Source organism: Physella acuta, unplaced genomic scaffold (assembly GCF_028476545.2).
Source record: "Physella acuta isolate Inbredline_101_S28 unplaced genomic scaffold, ASM2847654v3 ptg001480l, whole genome shotgun sequence".
Lineage (NCBI taxonomy): Eukaryota > Metazoa > Mollusca > Gastropoda > Physidae > Physella > Physella acuta.
In genome coordinates this window covers 256,166-275,639 of record NW_026732995.1, presented here as the reverse complement: position 1 = coordinate 275,639, position 19,474 = coordinate 256,166, and the positions used below count along the sequence as shown (strand labels likewise).

The window sequence follows — 19,474 nt, the reverse complement described above, 5'->3', positions numbered from 1 at the left end:
TGTTTCATTTTAATTATTTCTTTTGCATTAGGGGTTGTCCATAAATGACATCACACTAGGAGGAGTCTAATTTTATGACCATGTGTGATGAGGGGAAGGGGTGCAGCTGTGGGCTGTCAAACAATTTACAATTTTAAAAAAAAGAGGGAGAGATCTCTACTCAACTTTCTCATATTTTCTTATATTTTAACAGTGCAATTGTGCAAAAATAAATATTTTTTAATAAGAAAGGTTTTTACTTTCTCGTATACAGAGTGTACAAAAAGAATTGTAATAGTGCAAAACTAAGTTTTTTCCGACTAAGGGAGGTGTAAAACATCAAGATTTGTCTAATTTTGATTTTTTCCTGAATACAATACTTCCTCTAAACTCTGTACACGAAAAAGTTAAAAGTAATGTTAGAAACTGAATTTTACACAACTATAGTTGCAACACATCTTCAAACGTACACATTCATCAAACTGTTATGTCTTTGATAGAGGAAACAAAACTCTCAAAGATAAAATGTATTTATGCAATAGTAAACAATAGTATAACAGGTAATTTATATGTGTTTAAGTAAATATTTTAATAAGATTTCAAAAATGGATTAAAAGTTAATGTCTCTAAGGAAGGGTCATATAAATTGTCAAATGAAAGTGGTAGAAATGGTATAAAACTTAGATTCCTTTTAAATGACCTCTATTTGATCAAATAAAACTTGCCCTGTAAAAAGCCATTAAAAATAAGCCTCTGAATTTGGTCCCTCAAATGCCATAGTTATCTTAGGTAGATGAATATATTTGAACACTTTGCCCCAATCCCTTCCTACCACAATATTGACCAACTCCTCTATTTACTCTATTGCAGCCAGTCTTACATATTACATGCATGGTGTATGCAGCCAATGCACATCTTTAGAAAACAAATTTACCCAGCTTAAACAGAGCTGAACTTAGGTGAACATTTTCAATTAACTTCAAGAACTACTCAGCAAAGATAAAATCTTTTACAGACAGGTAGGGAAGAACAGATCTAGGTTAGCCAATATAGAAAAGGTTCCAGTCACATTTGACAAGACATAATTACATGGATGGAAGAGGCTCAATAGTCCCCCTGAATGGCTACAATTTTATTTTAACTAATATAACATACATTAACTGCAAGAAACATTATAGAATTTCACACATTTTTACAATTTAAAGTAAAAAAATAAAGAGATGCAGGAGCAAGGGATAATGACGACCAAAAGAAGTTAATTAACATTTTCACAGCCAACTGAACTCTATTAATACTATTATGAAAATGTTTCCACAATATATAGTAACAAAAAACATTATTGAATAAGTTATTCAGTATGTGCACAGATCAATTGGCACAATTATTACAAAAAATAGTTTGTCAAAGAATAAATGCTGTTACAGAGTAAAATAAGTACCTAATAAACTTAAAATAGCATGTTGGCACATCTGTCTATGCTGAGATACTTGGTATAAAAGCCATTTAAGTAGAACCTTAAACAGGGGACAACTCTACAAAACAACTTGATGTATTTTTAAACAATTCGATTTTTGAATTTCCATGTCACATTCAGTCAGTTGTTTAGCAGCTCTGATCAGCATTCTCAACAAATTAATAAAAAATGTGTGTACATTTGTACATGAATTTTAAATAGGTAGTTAATATTAATCATGGATTTTGGTATTAAAATCTTAATTACTTCTATTTATGGTGTCATGATAAAAAAAAGTTAATTTTCATTGAGCAGATCCCATTATGTATTATGACTCATTTTAATTGTTAATATTATGGTCTTGAAATATTTTACTTAAAAGCAAAAAGTAAGGAATACATTAGGTAACAAACAAAATTAGCACTAAGGTAATTCTCATTATACAACAATAATAACAACTGAGCTAGTATGTTTACTGTACATGAAAGTGAAAGGGACTAGGTTGAGAGGGAAACCTCAGAACAAAATATTTCAATAATTTTGATGGATAAAAAGCAATTATTCACAGATTTTGTTATTTCTAAACTTGTCTAAAAAAAGCAGGAATGTTAACAATGGTCAATAAATATTGTATATTATTGTTTACACAAATAGTGAATAGTGATATAGTTGTACATGTATGTATGTGTGCATATTGCATTGCTTTCACAATAAATGTGATAAATCAGCAGTTAATTATTTTAATGTCGTTTAAGGATGAGAACAAACAAAATAGTTTGCAGAACATCTTTAAAATCTACAGGCATGTTAGGGTAGCTTGAGAAATTGGGTGCACGTTCCAAATTTGTATGTGTATTACAATTACAGAACTGAAGGATGGGATAATATCATTATTTTGAAATGAATTATTTGTCATTGTTGTATATTTTTTAACTTGGACTATACATTTGGATATTAAAAAAAAAACTAATAGTACAATACAATTTTAATTCATAATATATAATATGAGGTCAATAAATATTGTGCAATATATAAAATAACTTTGATATGCTGTATTAAAAATAAAAACAATGATATATACAGGTAAAACAAATATTCTACAAATCGACTTAATGCTATTTTGGCAATAGCAACGCATTTCAATAAAGTCACAACTTTCTTAGGAAAGACTATTTGGATACAGTGTCTTTTGTACCACATGCAACAAACCATCACAGATGATATCCAAAAATATAGTTTGAGTCAAACATTCATAACTGTTATGTATTGCTCCCAAAACTGTTCAAGCAGGGCTGACTATATATTTCAAAGCATTTTATTTTTAAATAGAAGTCAAAATAAGTAAACTTAAAGCTGAAACTGAGAAAATAAATAAATAAGATGTACTTAAAATATAGATTTGCAGATAAAATCAAACTAATTACTTAAGCCAGCACCAGTGATTCAATTGTGGAGAATAAAAATCATAATTTTGAATCTATAATGGCAAATCATTGCATTTGCTTGTTGAAATCAAATATCCAGAAATATGAGGTATCTCATCCAGAATGTTTTACGGTTCATCTTGGATGTTGTAAATGTTTTAGTTCAATATCGACTTAGTACACATATCTAAAATAAAGTTTTGTTATAAATAGAAGGTAATGTGATAAATTACCTTGGTCACATCAAAATAAAGCTTAGATGTCACAAGTTTGTTGCTCTATATTTTCCTAAGACAAGCAGCTTCCACTGATTTCAAGTAGTGTTGAATAAATATATTTAATTAGCTTGCTGCTTGCTTTGTGGTTTCATTTTTGGGCACTTGTATAATGGGTACAATATTTGCAGCTTTTGAAAGAGAGTAAGGGGAAGCAGGTGTTCCAATGATGATCACATGGTGGTTTTTCAGAAAAATCCTGGTCATGCCTTTATGAAAACCTCTGACATCAAGGTCCCAAATGTGGAAACACTTGGCTAACATGCTCCATGTGGTAAAGTCTGTTAATGTTTCCATTCTGATATACAGTGTTAACAGAGAACTCTGGAAATTTAAAATAAACTGTTCAGTAATTTGAAACAACAGGTTCTTGAAGGGAAGTAACACTGTGCTGTAACATCAGATAAGCACTGATTTCATTTGTTTGACTAAACATATAATATTAATTACACTCAAGTTTCAATGTTTCTTTTTATTATTGTGTGATACTAAAATTGAAACATAAATTTTAAAACAGAATGCTTACCTCAGCTAAATTAGCTGGGATGAAATCACTGCTACAAGGATTCAGAGTATGATCAACAGGCTGTGCTTGCGATATAAGTTCTTCAATCAGCTTTTCATACTCATCCTTCTTCATCCTACACCATTGACAAAATCATAGGAAATGAAGGATTAGAAGTAAAACAAAAACTTGATTAGTGAACAATATTGAGATGTTTTACCTGTCTACATCTCTGAGCTGAACTCCAGCTTCAGAAACCAATGCCCGTGCTTCAAAATAAACTTCCTGGAAGTAGGGATTAATGTTGAGCCCTTTAGAGCCAAAGTGGTAAGTACGGCTAACATCAGGAATAATACACTCCCTCTCTTTACGGATGCCAGCACTCCTCATCCATATATCCCAGTCCCATTGCTAGGTAAAAGAATGTTTACAGTTAATTTTTTTTCATAATGAATACTTAGATTTAACAAATATAAATTTTAGCAGTCTAACTTAAAAATGTAAGCATGTTGAACTTTAAATTAGAAATGTCATATTCAGCAAGGTAGAATCATACAATGCAAGTTTACAAAGACATAAAGTGAAGGAAATACATGACAAAAATAATCAGAACAAATCTAATATAGTGTTATATAAAAAATTCATTGTTTAAAGGAAAAGATGATACAGCCCACTTGTGAAAATATCTATACCCTCTACTTTATTGATGTGAGTCTGGTTTTGAAAGAATAAAATATTTACCCTTTTTAAAACATAAAATTTTAAACAAGGCTATGTTAAACATTAACATGCTCTTTACATAAAAATATAAGTAATTATCTAAAGTGATATAATAACCTTTTCTGGTGTGGGCCATTGTGGTTCCAGTTCGTCTTTGTAAAGTGAACGCTTTAACAACCAGCCTAAGCCTGGCATGGTCTCAACACGATACAACAAGCGGGGATCTTTACTTGAATGCTTGTAGCCCTGTATAAAAATAAAGTTGGTAGGGCTGGTAGTATTTATTACCAGAATATAATTTTTGAACAGTTATGATGATAAACAGATAACTTAAGTGTTGACTTACCTGATCATTCCATGCTGATATACAATATAAGGTAGGATCTTCATCTAAAAGATGCTTTGTTTGACTAAAATAACTGAAATAGATGATTAATATTCAAGTTTTCAAAACAATAATTGAGCCACATTTCTTAAATCAAGCTTTATCCCCCTACCCATTAATGTAATAATTAATAAAATGAAATTGAAACTTACTTAAAAAAGTCTGGCGAAACTTTAAGATCTTCTTCTATTACTATTGCATACTGAGCTTTCTAGAAAGGTAATAATAATAACAGATGAGCATATTTACATTCAGTTGCTGAAGAAACTCATTAATTACATAGCTACTGATAGACATGACATAGTCATGTTTAAAAGGGTAACAAAAAAAAGAAATAGAAAAGAGCTTACCGGGTACAGATTAAAAGTTGCAGTGAGGCTGGCTTTATAGTGCTGGGAGATGCGGGCATTCTTCACACCTAAGGGGGTGTGCTGAATACCCCTGAGACCAAATAACTTGGTTACTGCAAAAGGTTCCTATAGAGTTAAAAAGTAAATGATCAACAAAACAGTTACAATAATTTTGCTCTTATTTCTTCAGTTCCTGTTTCAAAAACTTCCAATGTTAATGATTTTGCCTGAATGTTTTCTTTAATATCATGTACAGCTTTCAAAATGTCATGTGTGTAGAGTTATCTGGTACTTTGGATGAAAAGTTTTAAGGTAAGTATTAAAAGTGAAGCTGAAGCTAATTTATTTTAGGCTTTGAAAGAAAATGTAATATCAGAAAAAGAGTTACAAATATTTTTACAACCAAAAAGTACCTCAAAGTAGCCATCAATAAAAACTGTCACCATCTTAGGGTTAGCACCTGGTATTGCTAACAAAGTCAATAGCATTCTAGATTTTGAAAATAAAATTTATTTTGTTAAAGCATAGACCAAGAAAGTATATATACTTATAGTCTTATTGTGGGTTTGGATCCACAAGCACTACTGGGTTTATATCCACTTTACCCACATTAACTTATATTATGTTTATTTTAATAAAATAATTTTTAAATTTTGATAACAGATTGATTGTAATTTGTAATAGTAACCGCTACTCTTTAAATGTACATTAAATATTATTTCTACTTTAAAACAACTAGAATTTTAAAATTTTATATGACAAAAAAAAATGCCACAATTTTGAGTTGTTTTTTTTACAAACATTCTATTACCTATATAAGTAATGTGGTCGATCACTCGCAATAACAGCAACAGGAATGTCAAAAATGTTATTATCGTCTAACTAGAGAAGACAAGAATAAAATAGTTTACAACATGTTAAATCTTAGATTCACAGGATTAGTATACTAAAGTGGCCTACTAAAATATTTAATGTTACCAAATTCTGTAGAGAAATCTTTATCATTTGGTATGATAATGTGATGAATACATTAAACAAAAGTAGGTTGAAATAGGTTTAGAGCTAACAAAATTTACTGGTGAAATTTTTTATTGCAAAAAAATTTTTAAATTAATTTTGAATTCAATAAATAAAGCTTACACTTTTTGGCTGAAAACTTATTGGGGCCGGTCCATCACAGCTACACACGCTACCATAACCTTCCACTTTGCTACAAAATGCTTTTCTTCTCTTCCCTTCCTCATTGTCAGGCCAGTTACAGACATTTTCTTCAAATGCAATCAAGATATTTCAATAACTATTTGATTTAAGGACACACAAAAAAGCTTAATATCTGTTATTAATTTAATAGTAATTAATAAAAAATGTACACAACTTGTAGTTATTCTTTAGCTACCCTAGAATAAAAAAACTGATTATCTTTAACAGAAACAACTTTCTTTTCACTACAAGCAGTTTTGTTTAACAGTTTTAAATTCTGGTTTGCATGACAACAAGAGCAGCTGATGCCATGAAACTTTTCATTTGGGGAGAGGGGGGAAGCATGTTAATCAAATCTCATCAATTAAAAAATACAATGATAACTAAAGGATCATTACCTTCAGATTGAAGGAGGGGAACGTCAACTCTCAGCTCTACTTTGTCTCCCCATGTGTTAAGGCTGGCAGCTTTGCTATGTTTTTCTCCTAGCTTCACACCTAAATATAAAGAACACTGTCAGATAGTTTCAAGACTATTACAAGTATTACATGATATTTAAAGATGGCACAGTACCTCCTTTGACAGCAACAAAAGCCCACATATCCCTGTAGCCTAGACTCTCAGAAAATTCGCTTCCTAAGGATTTCAACACTTCTCGAGCTGGGCTTTTCAACTGAAAAGACCCTTCATCCTAAAGAAGAAAAATGTTTTCTAAAATATTTTGAAAAAAAACCCACTCTTAAATAAATTAAATATATTTAAAATGTTACATATATTTAAAATCATGCTTAGTTTAATTTTTCCCAAAAGTAAAAAAATTACACTGAAAAAAAAAACCCAGTTATGCTTAATAACAATGTAATTATGTTTGTACCAAATTTTAAGACTGTACAGTGTTGCATCTGGAAGTGGCTAGTCTAATTTGAATAGGTTAAGTAACAAAAGTTCTTAATAGGCTACATCAGTATAGGTCAGTTTTTGGTTACTTTAGCCCTTTTGTTTTGCATAAAAATTATGAATTGTAATGAAACTCTAATGTTGTATCTGGTTTACTAGCATGTCCCATTGTAACTACCACTGTAGTACATTGTGATGTAATGACGTTTCATGCCTTAGAATAGCATTATCCCAAAAGTATGTTAATATTAAAAGTTAGTATGCAAAAGATAGTGTTTTTTTTGGGTAGTATTTTATCAGAATTTTTTTTTACATATCATAACACTTTTAAGGAGTGCAGAATAGAAAATACAAAAAATAAGGACAGCCCTAATGATATAGTAATCAAGTATATGTTCTACAAAACTTACCTTAATGGCAAACACTAGGATCCTTCCTTTAGAGACCATGTTAAGAAATAAAACCATAGCATCATCCTCCTGTTGACTGTAGGTATCAAATATGCGCTTGGCCATGACACTACCCTTTAAACAAATTCTAAATCCTCTTTATCTTTGATCAATATACATCATATATACAATATCATACACAGTTTAACATTTGAAGCAGTCTTCTACTTTATACTATATACCAAACAATATTGGTCCATTTAATGATGAAAACCTACTTAAGAGCCATATTTTACGACGCCTCTATAAAAGAAAAGATGTGATCTATATTTCTTAATTAATTAAAGTTTTTTAAAGTAATAAACTAAAAGGTTGCAATTTAGTGTGCAAAAAACCAAAAGAATAAATTCTTATTCAATTTTTTTAACAGAATAAGTATTTAGTTTTTTTGTTTTTTGCATGATATTTCAGAGAATAATTTAAATAATAAAATATTGCAATATTTTTCTTACAGTGGCTTGATTGAGTATAATAACATGGATCCCTCGATTACTCTTAAAGTCTTCATCCTGAAGAACCTGTAAAAACAAATGATTTATTCCATGAAATTAACTGATAAAAATAGGAACTAACATTTTGGAAACTTAAAAATGTAACTTATAATAAACAACTCACAGTTGTGCCATCAACAGCCACAAAAACAGTTTCTTTACTTGAAGCAACATCAACTGATATGGACTGAGCTTGTGAATGAGATGTCAATTGTTTCTCAGTATTAATCCCATACCTTTCCATTTCATTCACATCTAAAATATAATAGTGCAAAAATACAAGTTTTTAAACTATGTAACAAGCTTAATTACAAAGTAATGAGTAAAATGAAAAATGTGCACTCTTACTAGACAATTTTTTACTGGTGTCAAAGATGTATAAGAGATTGATAACAGCAGTAATCAACAAAACAGCAAGTAGTCCTGCCTAGAAAAGAAAAATCATAAAAAGTTTTCTAAGTATCCCAAGCTTAAACATAGCAAGTTCACAGGAATCATTATTTTACTTTAAAATAATGCAAAATAACGCTGAACTAATGGACAGTAGGCTCTAAGTAAAGAAGTGATAAAGTTTCAAGGTAAAAACATATAATTTTCATAGTGCAAAAGATCTGATTGCATTATCTTTCTTAAAATGACTGAACAAGCTTTTAAGCTGAACATGTCAGTGGTTACAAATTTGAAAAATAATATCAAATGTTTAAGGGTCATAACTTTAGTTCAAGAAAATACATGAAAAAAATAATAACCTTTAAAAATTTGCCTATGCATCTGCGGCCAGTAAGATCATGAACTGTCACTTTAGTTTTTTGACTAGATCTGTATTTACTATGTGGTACAAAGGGCTTTGCCCGTGGATTGGGCACCCAGCTCTCCATGATCACCTCATTCACACTTTGCTGTCTAAAATGTTACATTTTTAATAAAATTTATAACTTAATATTAAAACACAGAGCTACTAAAATGTTAATTATTAAAGAGTCTAAAAATAAAACGTATCAATGTATTAAAATAAAGTTAAAACATTAGAACACAGAACAAAGAAGAAACACTGTACTGGACAAATTTCATTTTTTTAGGACTGGGCCTCCTAGGCTCTAGTCCAGGGGTCTCCAAACTTTTCAGCACGAGGGCCGCATTAACTACCAAATTTCAGTTCGGGGGCCAGCTTCTTCCAGGCATGTCTTTGATTTTTCTGGGCAAAGTTCCTCAGCTATCACCAACAAATGATTTTTCCTTGGACAAAAAGACATCCGCGGGCCGGATCAGATGACTTCGCTGGCCGCATCCGGCCCGCGGGCCGTAGTTTGGAGACCCCTGCTCTAGTCCATGGGTTCCCAAAATTTTTCAAGTGCCAACCCAATTTTATAAAAGTAAGTGACTGGTGACTCCCATAAATTAAAAAGTCAAAGTTAGTAAGAAAATTACAAAACGTCGAAGTAAGATTTTCTAGTATAATTTTAATTAATTTTGATAACTGTTTAAATGCTGTTAACTAGCCTCAAAATTCATGGTTGAGTTTTTGTTTACGCCAACCTAATGTCATTCTCAAGATTTAATTTATTTCTTTGTTGTGTTTTTAATGCGAGAAGTGTTGAAAATCCACTCTCGCAAAGATATGTAGACACAAAAGGAACTATATTCCTGTGACTTTTTCCTGTGTTTTTTTTCTGTGACTTTTTTTCCTACAATCAGTTTTTCCCCACTGTGCATGTGTAGTTTGTTCTGGCTATAATCTGCTAAAAAAAATTGACACAGAAACAAAGCAAAACATGTTCTATCTATATATTTCTGAATAGCTTGCTAGACAGTAACATTTTTGTTTTTCTAGATTTACTTCCGGCCTAAAGTCAAGCTTTTTTATGATCCCCCCCCCCCCATCATGAAACTTTAGTACACTAACTAAGGGTAACCTCAACATATAGCATCTGAAATTATCCGGTGATGTTTGTTGAGCTTCGTAAACATTTGTTACTGTAAACCATACTTTATTTGACCGTTAAAATAAAAATAAAATTGAGTGTATTTAATTAATGTTTTAACTTTAATTTTAAGTTTATTAATTAACAGAAAATTAGCAATAGGGCCCTACTCAAAATGATTTGCAAAACAGTATTTAAAATGCATCTAAAAATCAATCTATCCAAATTTTTAAAACATTCTGTAGGGTAAAGCAGGGCACTAAGAGCCGTGTAGTATTAGGAACCAGTGAGCACCCCACTTCCACAAAACCCCCAATAAAACTACTAATCAACTTCTGAGGTAACAACCACTGCTGTTCTTTGATAACAGAGAAGTAGAGGATTCTGCTTATGTTATTTATGACCCACTTGGGCCAGCAATGAGAAGATGAAACAGGAATTAATCCCACTGCTCTTTCTTCAAAATTTCTTATCTTTATAAACCATTTTGTAAACTTGTTTCCAAAACAGACATAACTTATGAAACTTCACTTTATAATAAACCACATGACTTTTTCAAAGCCATTTTTTTATGACTTCAAGCATTGGTTGCTGTACATTTTAACATCATTTATATAACTATAGAATAGTTTTATTTTGGTGAATTTGTTTTGCACAGTGATAGTTGAATTGTAGGAAAAAGTCACAGGAGAAAATAAACCGTAAGTAATCTCCTCCAAACTTTCTCGAATATTCTTATATAACACAACTTGGGATGGCAACTCGGAATATAGACATGATTTTTAATTACTTAAACTTTAAAAAATAGAATAGAATCTCGTAGAAAAAAGAATTGCGCACCAAGCAAACGCCAAAAAAAATGTGCATAATAATGCCCAATACTATTAGTACTTATCGTGTTTACACACGGACACACACACACACAGACAGACAGACAGACACACAGACAAGATTGCAAAATTATGTTTTTCCGTATCAGTGAGATGTAAAATGTCGAGATTTCCAAAAATCTCAATTTTTTTTTTGCACGATTACAAAACTTTCTCTATACTTCGTATATACGAGAAAGTAAAAAACACAGGAAAAAAGTCACAAATAAGTATTTGTATGGAATTTGTTAATACTTTTATGAATTAAATATTCAGAAAGTGCAAATCAACTTACGTTTCAAATGTAATGTAAAGATTTTAGATATATGTGTGTATGTAGTATAGGTATGTGTGACACACATAAAAATATTTAGTATAAAGTATGTAGGTTTTAATTCAGATATCCTTATAATATTTAACAGAATGTTCAAACCTTTTCGGTTTTTATCATGTTTTTAAAATACTAAATTTAAATTAGCGTGAAGTGGCATATATGCATAGTTAATGTGACTTGCTGTCCTCATTTCATAGCAACAATAGTTTAACCACCTTTCGTGCACAGATTTATCGTGCTCATTACATAACAAAGCATGGGATCAACCAAGCCAACCAAGGAAAGGCCTACGGCAAAAAAATAAAACGCAAAACACAGTGATGTGCCTACATTTCTTTTATAAAAATTTCTACCGCTTGTTCAACTAAATACATAACAAAAGCGGAGATTGCCGTGCTAAATATTTTATAGTTTTTTTACTTATTGTTATAAACCATAATGCTTTTAAAGTTTATGATAATGATACAAAAAAAAAATACCCACAGTACCAAATATCCAAAATTTTATAATTTTCTACAATTAAATCAAAATATTTCTTATAAGATTTTTGTGACTTTTTTTCTGTGACTTCATTTCTGTGACATTTTTCCGATAAAATTTTTCCTTTTCTTTTTTTCTTTGACTTTCATCCTAGCAAAGTGACATTTTTTCCTAGCAAAAACTGAATTTTTTCCTGTTTTTTTTCTAGTGAATTTTTTTCGTTCACCAATTGTTGATGCCAAAACAAAATGACCGACATTTATCTGGTTTAACCATGCTATAAAGTTTTGATCATTCTCAGAGTAAAACTTCATTGATCAATATCAAAATTCTTTTATTTTTAGATAATAACTAACTAAATCTAGATTCTACATGAAGCTTGCATTTTCAGAAAAGTTATAACATTTATTGTTATGCGGCTCTTTTTGCCTTATGAGCATTGATTGAATTATTTTTTTAGGGGCAATAAAACCAAAATTGTCAGATTACCAACAGTATGACTACGAAGGAGACACTACTGACTACTACAGTCACACTTGAGGAGTATCACATAATCAGTGTAATATTTATTAATACAATAGTCGTAAAGTTCATAGAGTGACGTAGAGAGTAGAGTGAGAGTGCACTGGAGAAGGCAGGAGAAACTCCAGGAGTCCAGGAGAAAGTTAGTTATAGTTAGGCTAATCTGACTGGTGATCTGAGTTAATCAGATTAAAAATCATTAGGCCTAATCTAGATCTAGATATCTAGATCTACGGGGTTTAACGATGGGTAAAATCAAAATAAAATTATTTAGAATAGATCTAGATCTAGAATCTAGATCTACTAAATTTATATTTATAGGCTTATCATTAAACTAAAATACTCAAACACTCACTCAAACCAACAGCAATGTCACACATATTCTTGACTCTTTCGCAAAATTTATTCCATGTGTTTATTTTCATAAAATTTTTAAAATACAGATCAATATAGTTTATTGGCCGATTCTAGCCGGAATAAGATACGCATACGATACGCATGCGCAATGGAGAGAAACTACGACTTGCTTTTAATCGGCGATGTTTTCGATGGTACTGCGCATGCCTGTGTTTACAACCGCAGAACCCTAATCCTATCCTTAACCCTAGCCCTAATCCTACCCCTAACCCTCATTCTAGCCCTAACCCTAGCCATAGGTCACTGCGCATGCGCAGAACTATCTTTTGCCGACTAAGTGGAGACGTTGGGGAGAAAAATCTTCTTCCGAGTAGAAACTTCGTAGTTTATTTGGCACGAGATAACTAATTCAATTCAATCTCAGTCAGTCTTAAAGTTATTTAGTTAAAGAAGAGTGTAATCACCGTAAAGGACAAATTCTAAAAATCTAGATCAAATTGGCGATTGTAGATCTAAATCTAGTTACTGTAGTTAGTAATTATTCTAAAAGCCAGTAGATCTAGATCTAGAAGAGCTAGATCTAGTATAGTATTTACTTAGTAATAGTAGTAAGAAGAGTAATAGTAAAGTAATATGATGGGATCTTGAATGTGAACCAACTTTTCAGCTATAGAATCTAGTTCTGGCAGTGGCTTTACGTTTCTAAAATACCAATCACATAAACAGTTTTAACGCGCGCAAAAGAAACAACAAAAAAAAAAAACAACTAAAAAAACTAGGCTTCACTTATAAAAAGTGAGAAAATAGTGGAACTGATATCCTTACTCTTAACGTATTATTTTAATAAATTTAAAAATTAATAAAAATAGAGCTGGGACAGGGGCGGTCGCGCGTGGGGACCCAAGGCGCGGACAACCGAGGAAACATGATAATATAATTCGGCGGGGCTTTAAATTACATTGAAGTTTAGGAGGTAGGTTTTTTTTTTTAAATCGACTTTTTGTGGACGCGTATGGACTGGGGGCGGGGGGGGGGGGGGGGTTCAGGTCAATGTGGACGCCCACATGCGGAATAAAACCACAAAATACTTACATTTAATAATTAAAAAAATAAATTTAAAAATGCATATAAATGTAAATTATGCATTAAATCGGCAGTTCTCGAGGTAAATGTATCAGAAATGTAGCACGTACACTCACACGCCGTTTAGGGGTCATCCATAAATGACATCACACTCGTAGGGGGGAGGGGTCCGTAATTTTGTGAAGATGTGTGATGAGAGGGAGGGGGGGGGGGGGTTCAGATGTTGCGACGTCACACTTATGCATTATAAAAAAGCAATGTTAGAAAACGAATTTTAGACGTTATTTCGCGTTTTAGATAACTGTTTTAATAAATTGTAATAGTTTAGACAAGATTTTAGAAAAATATCGATGTTTAAAAAAAAATTCAACTGCAATTTTGAGGGGGGGGGTTGTAGGTTGAGGTGTGACGTCATTTTAGGGGGGGGGGGAGTCTGGCTTTTTGTGACGACGCGGAGGGGAGAGGGGGGGAGGTAAAAAATCGTACAAAAAAGCGTGACGTCATTTATGGATGACCCCTTATACGCCGTAGACTTACTTCTTGGAAAAGTGTAACTACCAATTATTATTTAGGCCTAGTAATAGATATTACCGAAAATATCGACTCCCTATATTACATTATCAGTTAATGTACACATTAAATGTAAATGAATTACTATTTTTGCAGCATGTTTTCAGAGGTCTACTAAATTTGTGTGGGCATCCACAAAGGGGGGGGGGGTGGTTCGTCGAAAGTGGACAAGTGTGGACGGGGGAGGGAAGGGGGGGTCTAAAATTCAAAATTTTTGTGGACGTCTTAAATGGATGACCCCTTGCCTTATTTTGAGATAGTTTGCAGACAGTAAACCATGCTACTCTTGTTACTGAAGCTTTGAGTGAGTTAGAGGTTACACTAAAAAAAGTTTTGTCTTGAATCTTTCGCTGGGCTCGGTAATTGGACAGTTCGCTTTTGTCACTGCGATGGCGGGTGTAACACTTTCAAACTCACTCGATCGTTCCGAATTGGAAACAATATCAAATGAAATACAGGAAAAAATTGAACATCTATTATTATCAAAAGTAGAAGAAATATCTAATTGGAAATCGAAGTATGAAAAACTCCGAGTAAATTCAGGTAGGCATAAGCAATAAGCGAATTTCAGTAAGGTCCACCGTTACCGGGTAAAAATCCATTTTAATGGACACCAGCGAGAAAAGTCTCAAAGGTAGATCTATTTGAGAGGTCCATAAATTAATTTTAAAATCTTGCACGGCGAAGATCTAGTTACAATTAATATGGTTATAAAATCCTGTCTGTCTGGTTTTTTTCGGACTTTACTAAAGATTGGATGTATTTGATAGGTTGAATTATGGGTAATCTATCGTTTTGGGTACGTAAAATCGCCCGCGATTTGTAATGTGAAAAACAGGTGACTCCTTAAATTTTAATAATTATTTCACATTTTGAGGAGGATTTATGTTTTAAAAAATTCAAAAATGTTTCCTTGATTCATTTATGGGTAAAACTCCATTTCAGCGTATTTTATTCTCCGTTGCTTGTTTACCTCCAGTTGAGCGTATTTTATTATAACAACCGAAACACACCAAAACATTAGGAAAACACGATTTATTTTTTGTATTGTATTTTTGTTTTAGCAAATTAATAAAAATGAATATTAAAAAAAAACACGACTTGTTTATTTGTATTGTATTTTTTAAAAAAAGGCATTTGTCTCATGGTGAAACTGATACACTGTTAATCATTCTGTTTTATATTTTTGTATTTATGCAATAAATGTACAAACTCTGTGTTTTTTAATTTGACAGTTTTGCTAAAACTGAAAAAAATATTTTACTATAGAGTTGTATGTTATTTAAATTCATAGTAAATCTACCATCCTTCCCTTTTTTGTATGAGTAAATTTCTGACTTTAAAAAAAAATTGATGTGGGGTCGTCCATAAATGACGTCACACTCGTAAGGGAGAGGGGGGTCAGCAATTTTGTGACGGTGTGTGATGAGGGGGAGGGGGGTGGGGTTTCAGATGGTGTGAGTGTGACGTCCCTTTTTTGCATTATAAAAAAGCAATATTAGAAAAACAAGTTTTAGCCGTTATTTCGCGTTTTAGAAAACGGTTTTAATAAATTGTAATATGAATTGACCAAAATACTCTATGTTGACAGAGTTCTGAGAAGATTTTGGAAAAATTATCGATGTTTTAAGAAAAATTCAACAGAAATTTTGAGGGGGGGGGGGGTTGTAGGCTGAGGTGTGACGTCATTTTAGGGGGGTCTGACTTTTTGTGACGACGTGTAACGGAGGGGAGGGGGAGGTAAAAATCGTAAAAAAAGCGTGTCGTCACAAAAAGCAAGACCCCCCCCAAATGACGTATCCCCATCTGAACCCCCCCTCATCACACACCGTCACAAAATTACCCCCCCCTCCCCCTACGAGTGTGACGTCATTTATGGACGACCTCTAACATTATTTTTTTTAAAATGACAACGTGAGTTGTCACACTTTCTCTAACACTCCAAGCCATCCCTCACCAAATTCCACCCCCCACCCCCCGTCCCACTTTCGGCAGCATCATTGTGCCTTTTAATACTTTTATTCAGTTTAGTTGAAATTGGAACACTTAATTGTACAAAGTGTACATCTCTATTTTTGTAACCAACAAACAAAGCACTTCAGTCAGTCTCTTTGTTGTTTTTTTATTCATTTGTTAAAACAAAAATACAATACAAATAAATAAGTCGTGTTTTTTAAACATTCATTTTATTCATTTGTGAAAACAGAAATACAATACAAAAAATAAATCGTGTTTTTCTAATGTTTTTGTGTGTTTCGGTTGTTATAATAAAATACGCTCAACTGGAGGTAAACAAGCAACGGAGAATAAAATACGCTGAAATGGAGTTTTACCCATTTATGTACCTGTTTTTAAACAATTGAATTAAAACTTTTCCGTAATTAATGAAGACTAGCGATGTTTCCAACAGATGCAACCATGCTCATTTACTACAGCAGCCATATTGTCTAAGTTTTATTTTCATAAGCTTTTAGCGCCAGATTCAGGGGGAAGCCACTCTATTTTACAAATGGCTGCTGTTTATATAGCAAATCTTGCTCGCAAACACTGCTATTTAAAGTTAATTTCTGGCCTATATCGATATATTTAGCCATTGATTTAGGTTTATTATTCATTTATCTATAATATTTGACACAAACATATGACAATATATTAAAATATAATTCTATTAAAGCCTTGACAATGAGGTAACGTTTTCGTACATAAATAGCCGCGGGCGATTTTACGTACCCAAAACGATAGATTACCGAATTATGGATTTTTTAAAATAAAATATTCTGTTATTTCAAATACACCATTAAGTTCCTTACCCCTTAAGAGAACATTTGACACCACATTTGAATATCTAGCTTACTCGGTTGACGAGAAAAGAGAGAATTTGAAATTTTTCCGATATTGGAAAATGAAAGACAAAACCGCGTTTTAGCCCCTCAACCGGCATAACATTACGTCGTGGACGTGTGTACACGAGCTATTAATTCCCGCCATGGTAATTGCGTCAGCTTAGGTTATTTACTCACCGGAAAATAACAAAAAGCAACTGAACAAAAAGCAACTGGTTGATAATAAAACTCGATCTAGTTATTTTATTATTTATTAAATTCTACTCTACATGTTATTCATACCATTTTATGAAATAATGAGCACCTGCATAAATCAAATGACCATAATAAATATTTTTATTTCAAATCCTAATTTTAAATAATATATGCATAAAATAATATGATAGTGTAATAGTTAAGATAGTTTATAAATAAAAATACATTTTACACTCAATCACTTTATATTGAGTCAACAGTGTGGCAGCTGAGGTTCATACATGGTATTAGTGTCTTTTTTTTTTTTACATTACATTTTTTTTCATCTTGAAAACATGACGTATGTGATTTTTTTTTTAAAATAAAATCTCCAAACATCGTCACTCGCGTGATTGCTTGCTTACGTTTACTATCCTGTGGATGAAAAATCCCACCACGGTCGCGGGTCACCGTGAGTTCAGCAGGCCTATAGTACACGTCATAGAATGAACACGCGTACACGAGATGGTCGGTGTCTTCACTTCTCTCTCTCTCTTCCCTCCCCCCCCCCTTCTTCAAGCAAATTGAAAAACAGACCTACTTCCCTACTTCTGGACATTTTTTTTTAAAGTTCGGTCATTTTTTTAAAAGTTCACATATCATTATCAGGCATGCTAGACAGCCAGCTGTATAAAAATTATTTTTTTAAAAACTAGATCTACGTCTAGCTTAAAAAAAAAATAAATAAATAAACGTTTAAAATGCCCGTAAACAGATTATTTAGCGCAAAAAAAAAGGCCGCTGAACGAGCATTTTTTAAAATACGCAGCAATGAAAAAGGCTAACGGCCGATCAATTAAGTCTAAAAATCGCCCGTAATTAGGCCTAGCTTTGAAAAAGGCCACTGAACGAGCATCACTGATTATATAAACGAATAGGCCACGCAGCGTTGACGGCGAGGTTAACCACAGGTCACGAATGCAGCAACTGTCGGCCCACAGTGAAGAAAAAAAATCAATATACTAATAAAATTACTAATACAATAATAATGTCCATAATTTTACTTTTTCCGCACATGCTACAATTGAATTATAATTAAAATACTAGATTTAACAGTTCATTCCGCAAAAAACAAAAACAGTTGTTTCTGTGAGGTAACTAGCGTAACAATGACGTCATGATACTAAAAATAGCGGATAGAAATGTCAGCGGGGGTACCTCATCCTCGAGTGAGATTTTGGAAAAAGTAATCAAAAATACTGAAAATATACATGATAAATATATCAATTATATATTAATGTACAGTTAGTTGAGCCGTTTTCCCCGTTAGTCGGTCGTTTTTGGCGGCGGTTCAGTTTTTACGGAGAGTGCTCCACTGGACATGCTCTCATTATTTACAACCACGAATCTTGCGATTTTTTCTGGCATTCTAAGGCATATTATCCATTTTATTAGCAATTTGCATTAAAATAATGATGAGAATTTGCGATATAAACAGTTTTTTCATTTGTCGTGGATGGGACCCCTAAAATAAACGTAAAACCCGTCAGAAAACGACGCGTGACGTTTCAGGGTCAGAGGTCAATCCTACCATCTAAGCAATGCGCCAGACTAGTATTTGATGTTTTTAACTCTTTAAGACCGTAACGACGCTCCCAGCGGTCGGTCTGCCGGCCTGCCATACCGTAACGACGCTCCCAGCGTTTGATAAAATTTTCTATATTTAATTCGTTGTTTTTCGGAATCCAAGTTTATAATCGTAAATGTAGGTCATGATAACGCTAGAGCGGCCATTTTTCGTTGTATTTACTTCTTGTAGTTTTCTCGTTAGATCGATTTTGTATTTTATAGAATTTTTTTTTTTGTAAACCAACTCGAAAAACAGCATTTTTTAACATTGCAAAATGCCGTTCAGCGGCCGCGTCTAAACGTTTACGCCGCCGCATTATAAAATTAACAAAAATTAAAGTATTTATACTAAGACTAATCCGATCCATGATTTTCGTAGATAAATGGACGTTCTTTCGTTTTCTATGAATAAGAATACATGAAAAGTTATTCTTATTATTAATTTTCCCGACAGAATTGTAAATTTTGCACAACTCTTTATTTTTTCTTCTTTAAAACTAAGTAATTATCTTTCTTCAATAAATAAATAATTCCTTAAAATTTATATCAGTGTGTAGGGTATT

The 19,474-nt window shown here is 32.4% G+C and overlaps 2 protein-coding genes across 6 annotated transcripts in view; one reads left to right on the top strand and one right to left on the bottom strand.

Annotated features, from left to right (window-relative positions):
- Window positions 1-493: 493 nt before the first annotated feature.
- Window positions 494-13,253, bottom strand: LOC131928262 (protein O-linked-mannose beta-1,2-N-acetylglucosaminyltransferase 1). Of its 3 annotated transcripts, none has more exons than XM_059284234.1 (18): window positions 13,209-13,253; window positions 8,878-9,031; window positions 8,477-8,555; window positions 8,253-8,383; window positions 8,090-8,155; window positions 7,599-7,712; window positions 6,865-6,982; window positions 6,690-6,788; window positions 6,232-6,359; window positions 5,903-5,973; window positions 5,505-5,580; window positions 5,092-5,217; window positions 4,894-4,952; window positions 4,703-4,775; window positions 4,474-4,602; window positions 3,857-4,047; window positions 3,658-3,772; window positions 494-3,455 (listed from the first exon to the last, which is right to left on the bottom strand). In XM_059284234.1, the coding sequence occupies exons 2-18, from the start codon at window positions 9,004-9,006 to the stop codon at window positions 3,198-3,200; spliced, it is 1,962 nt and encodes a 653-aa protein (XP_059140217.1). In that variant the 5' UTR covers window positions 9,007-9,031; window positions 13,209-13,253; the 3' UTR covers window positions 494-3,197. The 3 variants fall into 3 exon arrangements, with proteins under 3 accessions (XP_059140217.1, XP_059140216.1, XP_059140218.1); XM_059284233.1 differs by lacking the exon at window positions 13,209-13,253 and adding an exon at window positions 13,077-13,200; XM_059284235.1 differs by lacking the exon at window positions 13,209-13,253 and adding an exon at window positions 12,611-12,778.
- A 1,383-nt stretch (window positions 13,254-14,636) lies between these two features.
- LOC131928270 (nucleoprotein TPR) overlaps window positions 14,637-19,474 on the top strand; it is a 29,593-nt gene continuing 24,755 nt past the window's right edge. For all 3 annotated transcript variants that reach the window (XM_059284250.1, XM_059284249.1, XM_059284248.1), the window contains exon 1: window positions 14,637-14,808. In XM_059284250.1, coding sequence (XP_059140233.1) covers window positions 14,655-14,808 — 154 coding nt within the window. In that variant the 5' untranslated portion in view covers window positions 14,637-14,654. The remainder of the gene's footprint in view (window positions 14,809-19,474) is intronic.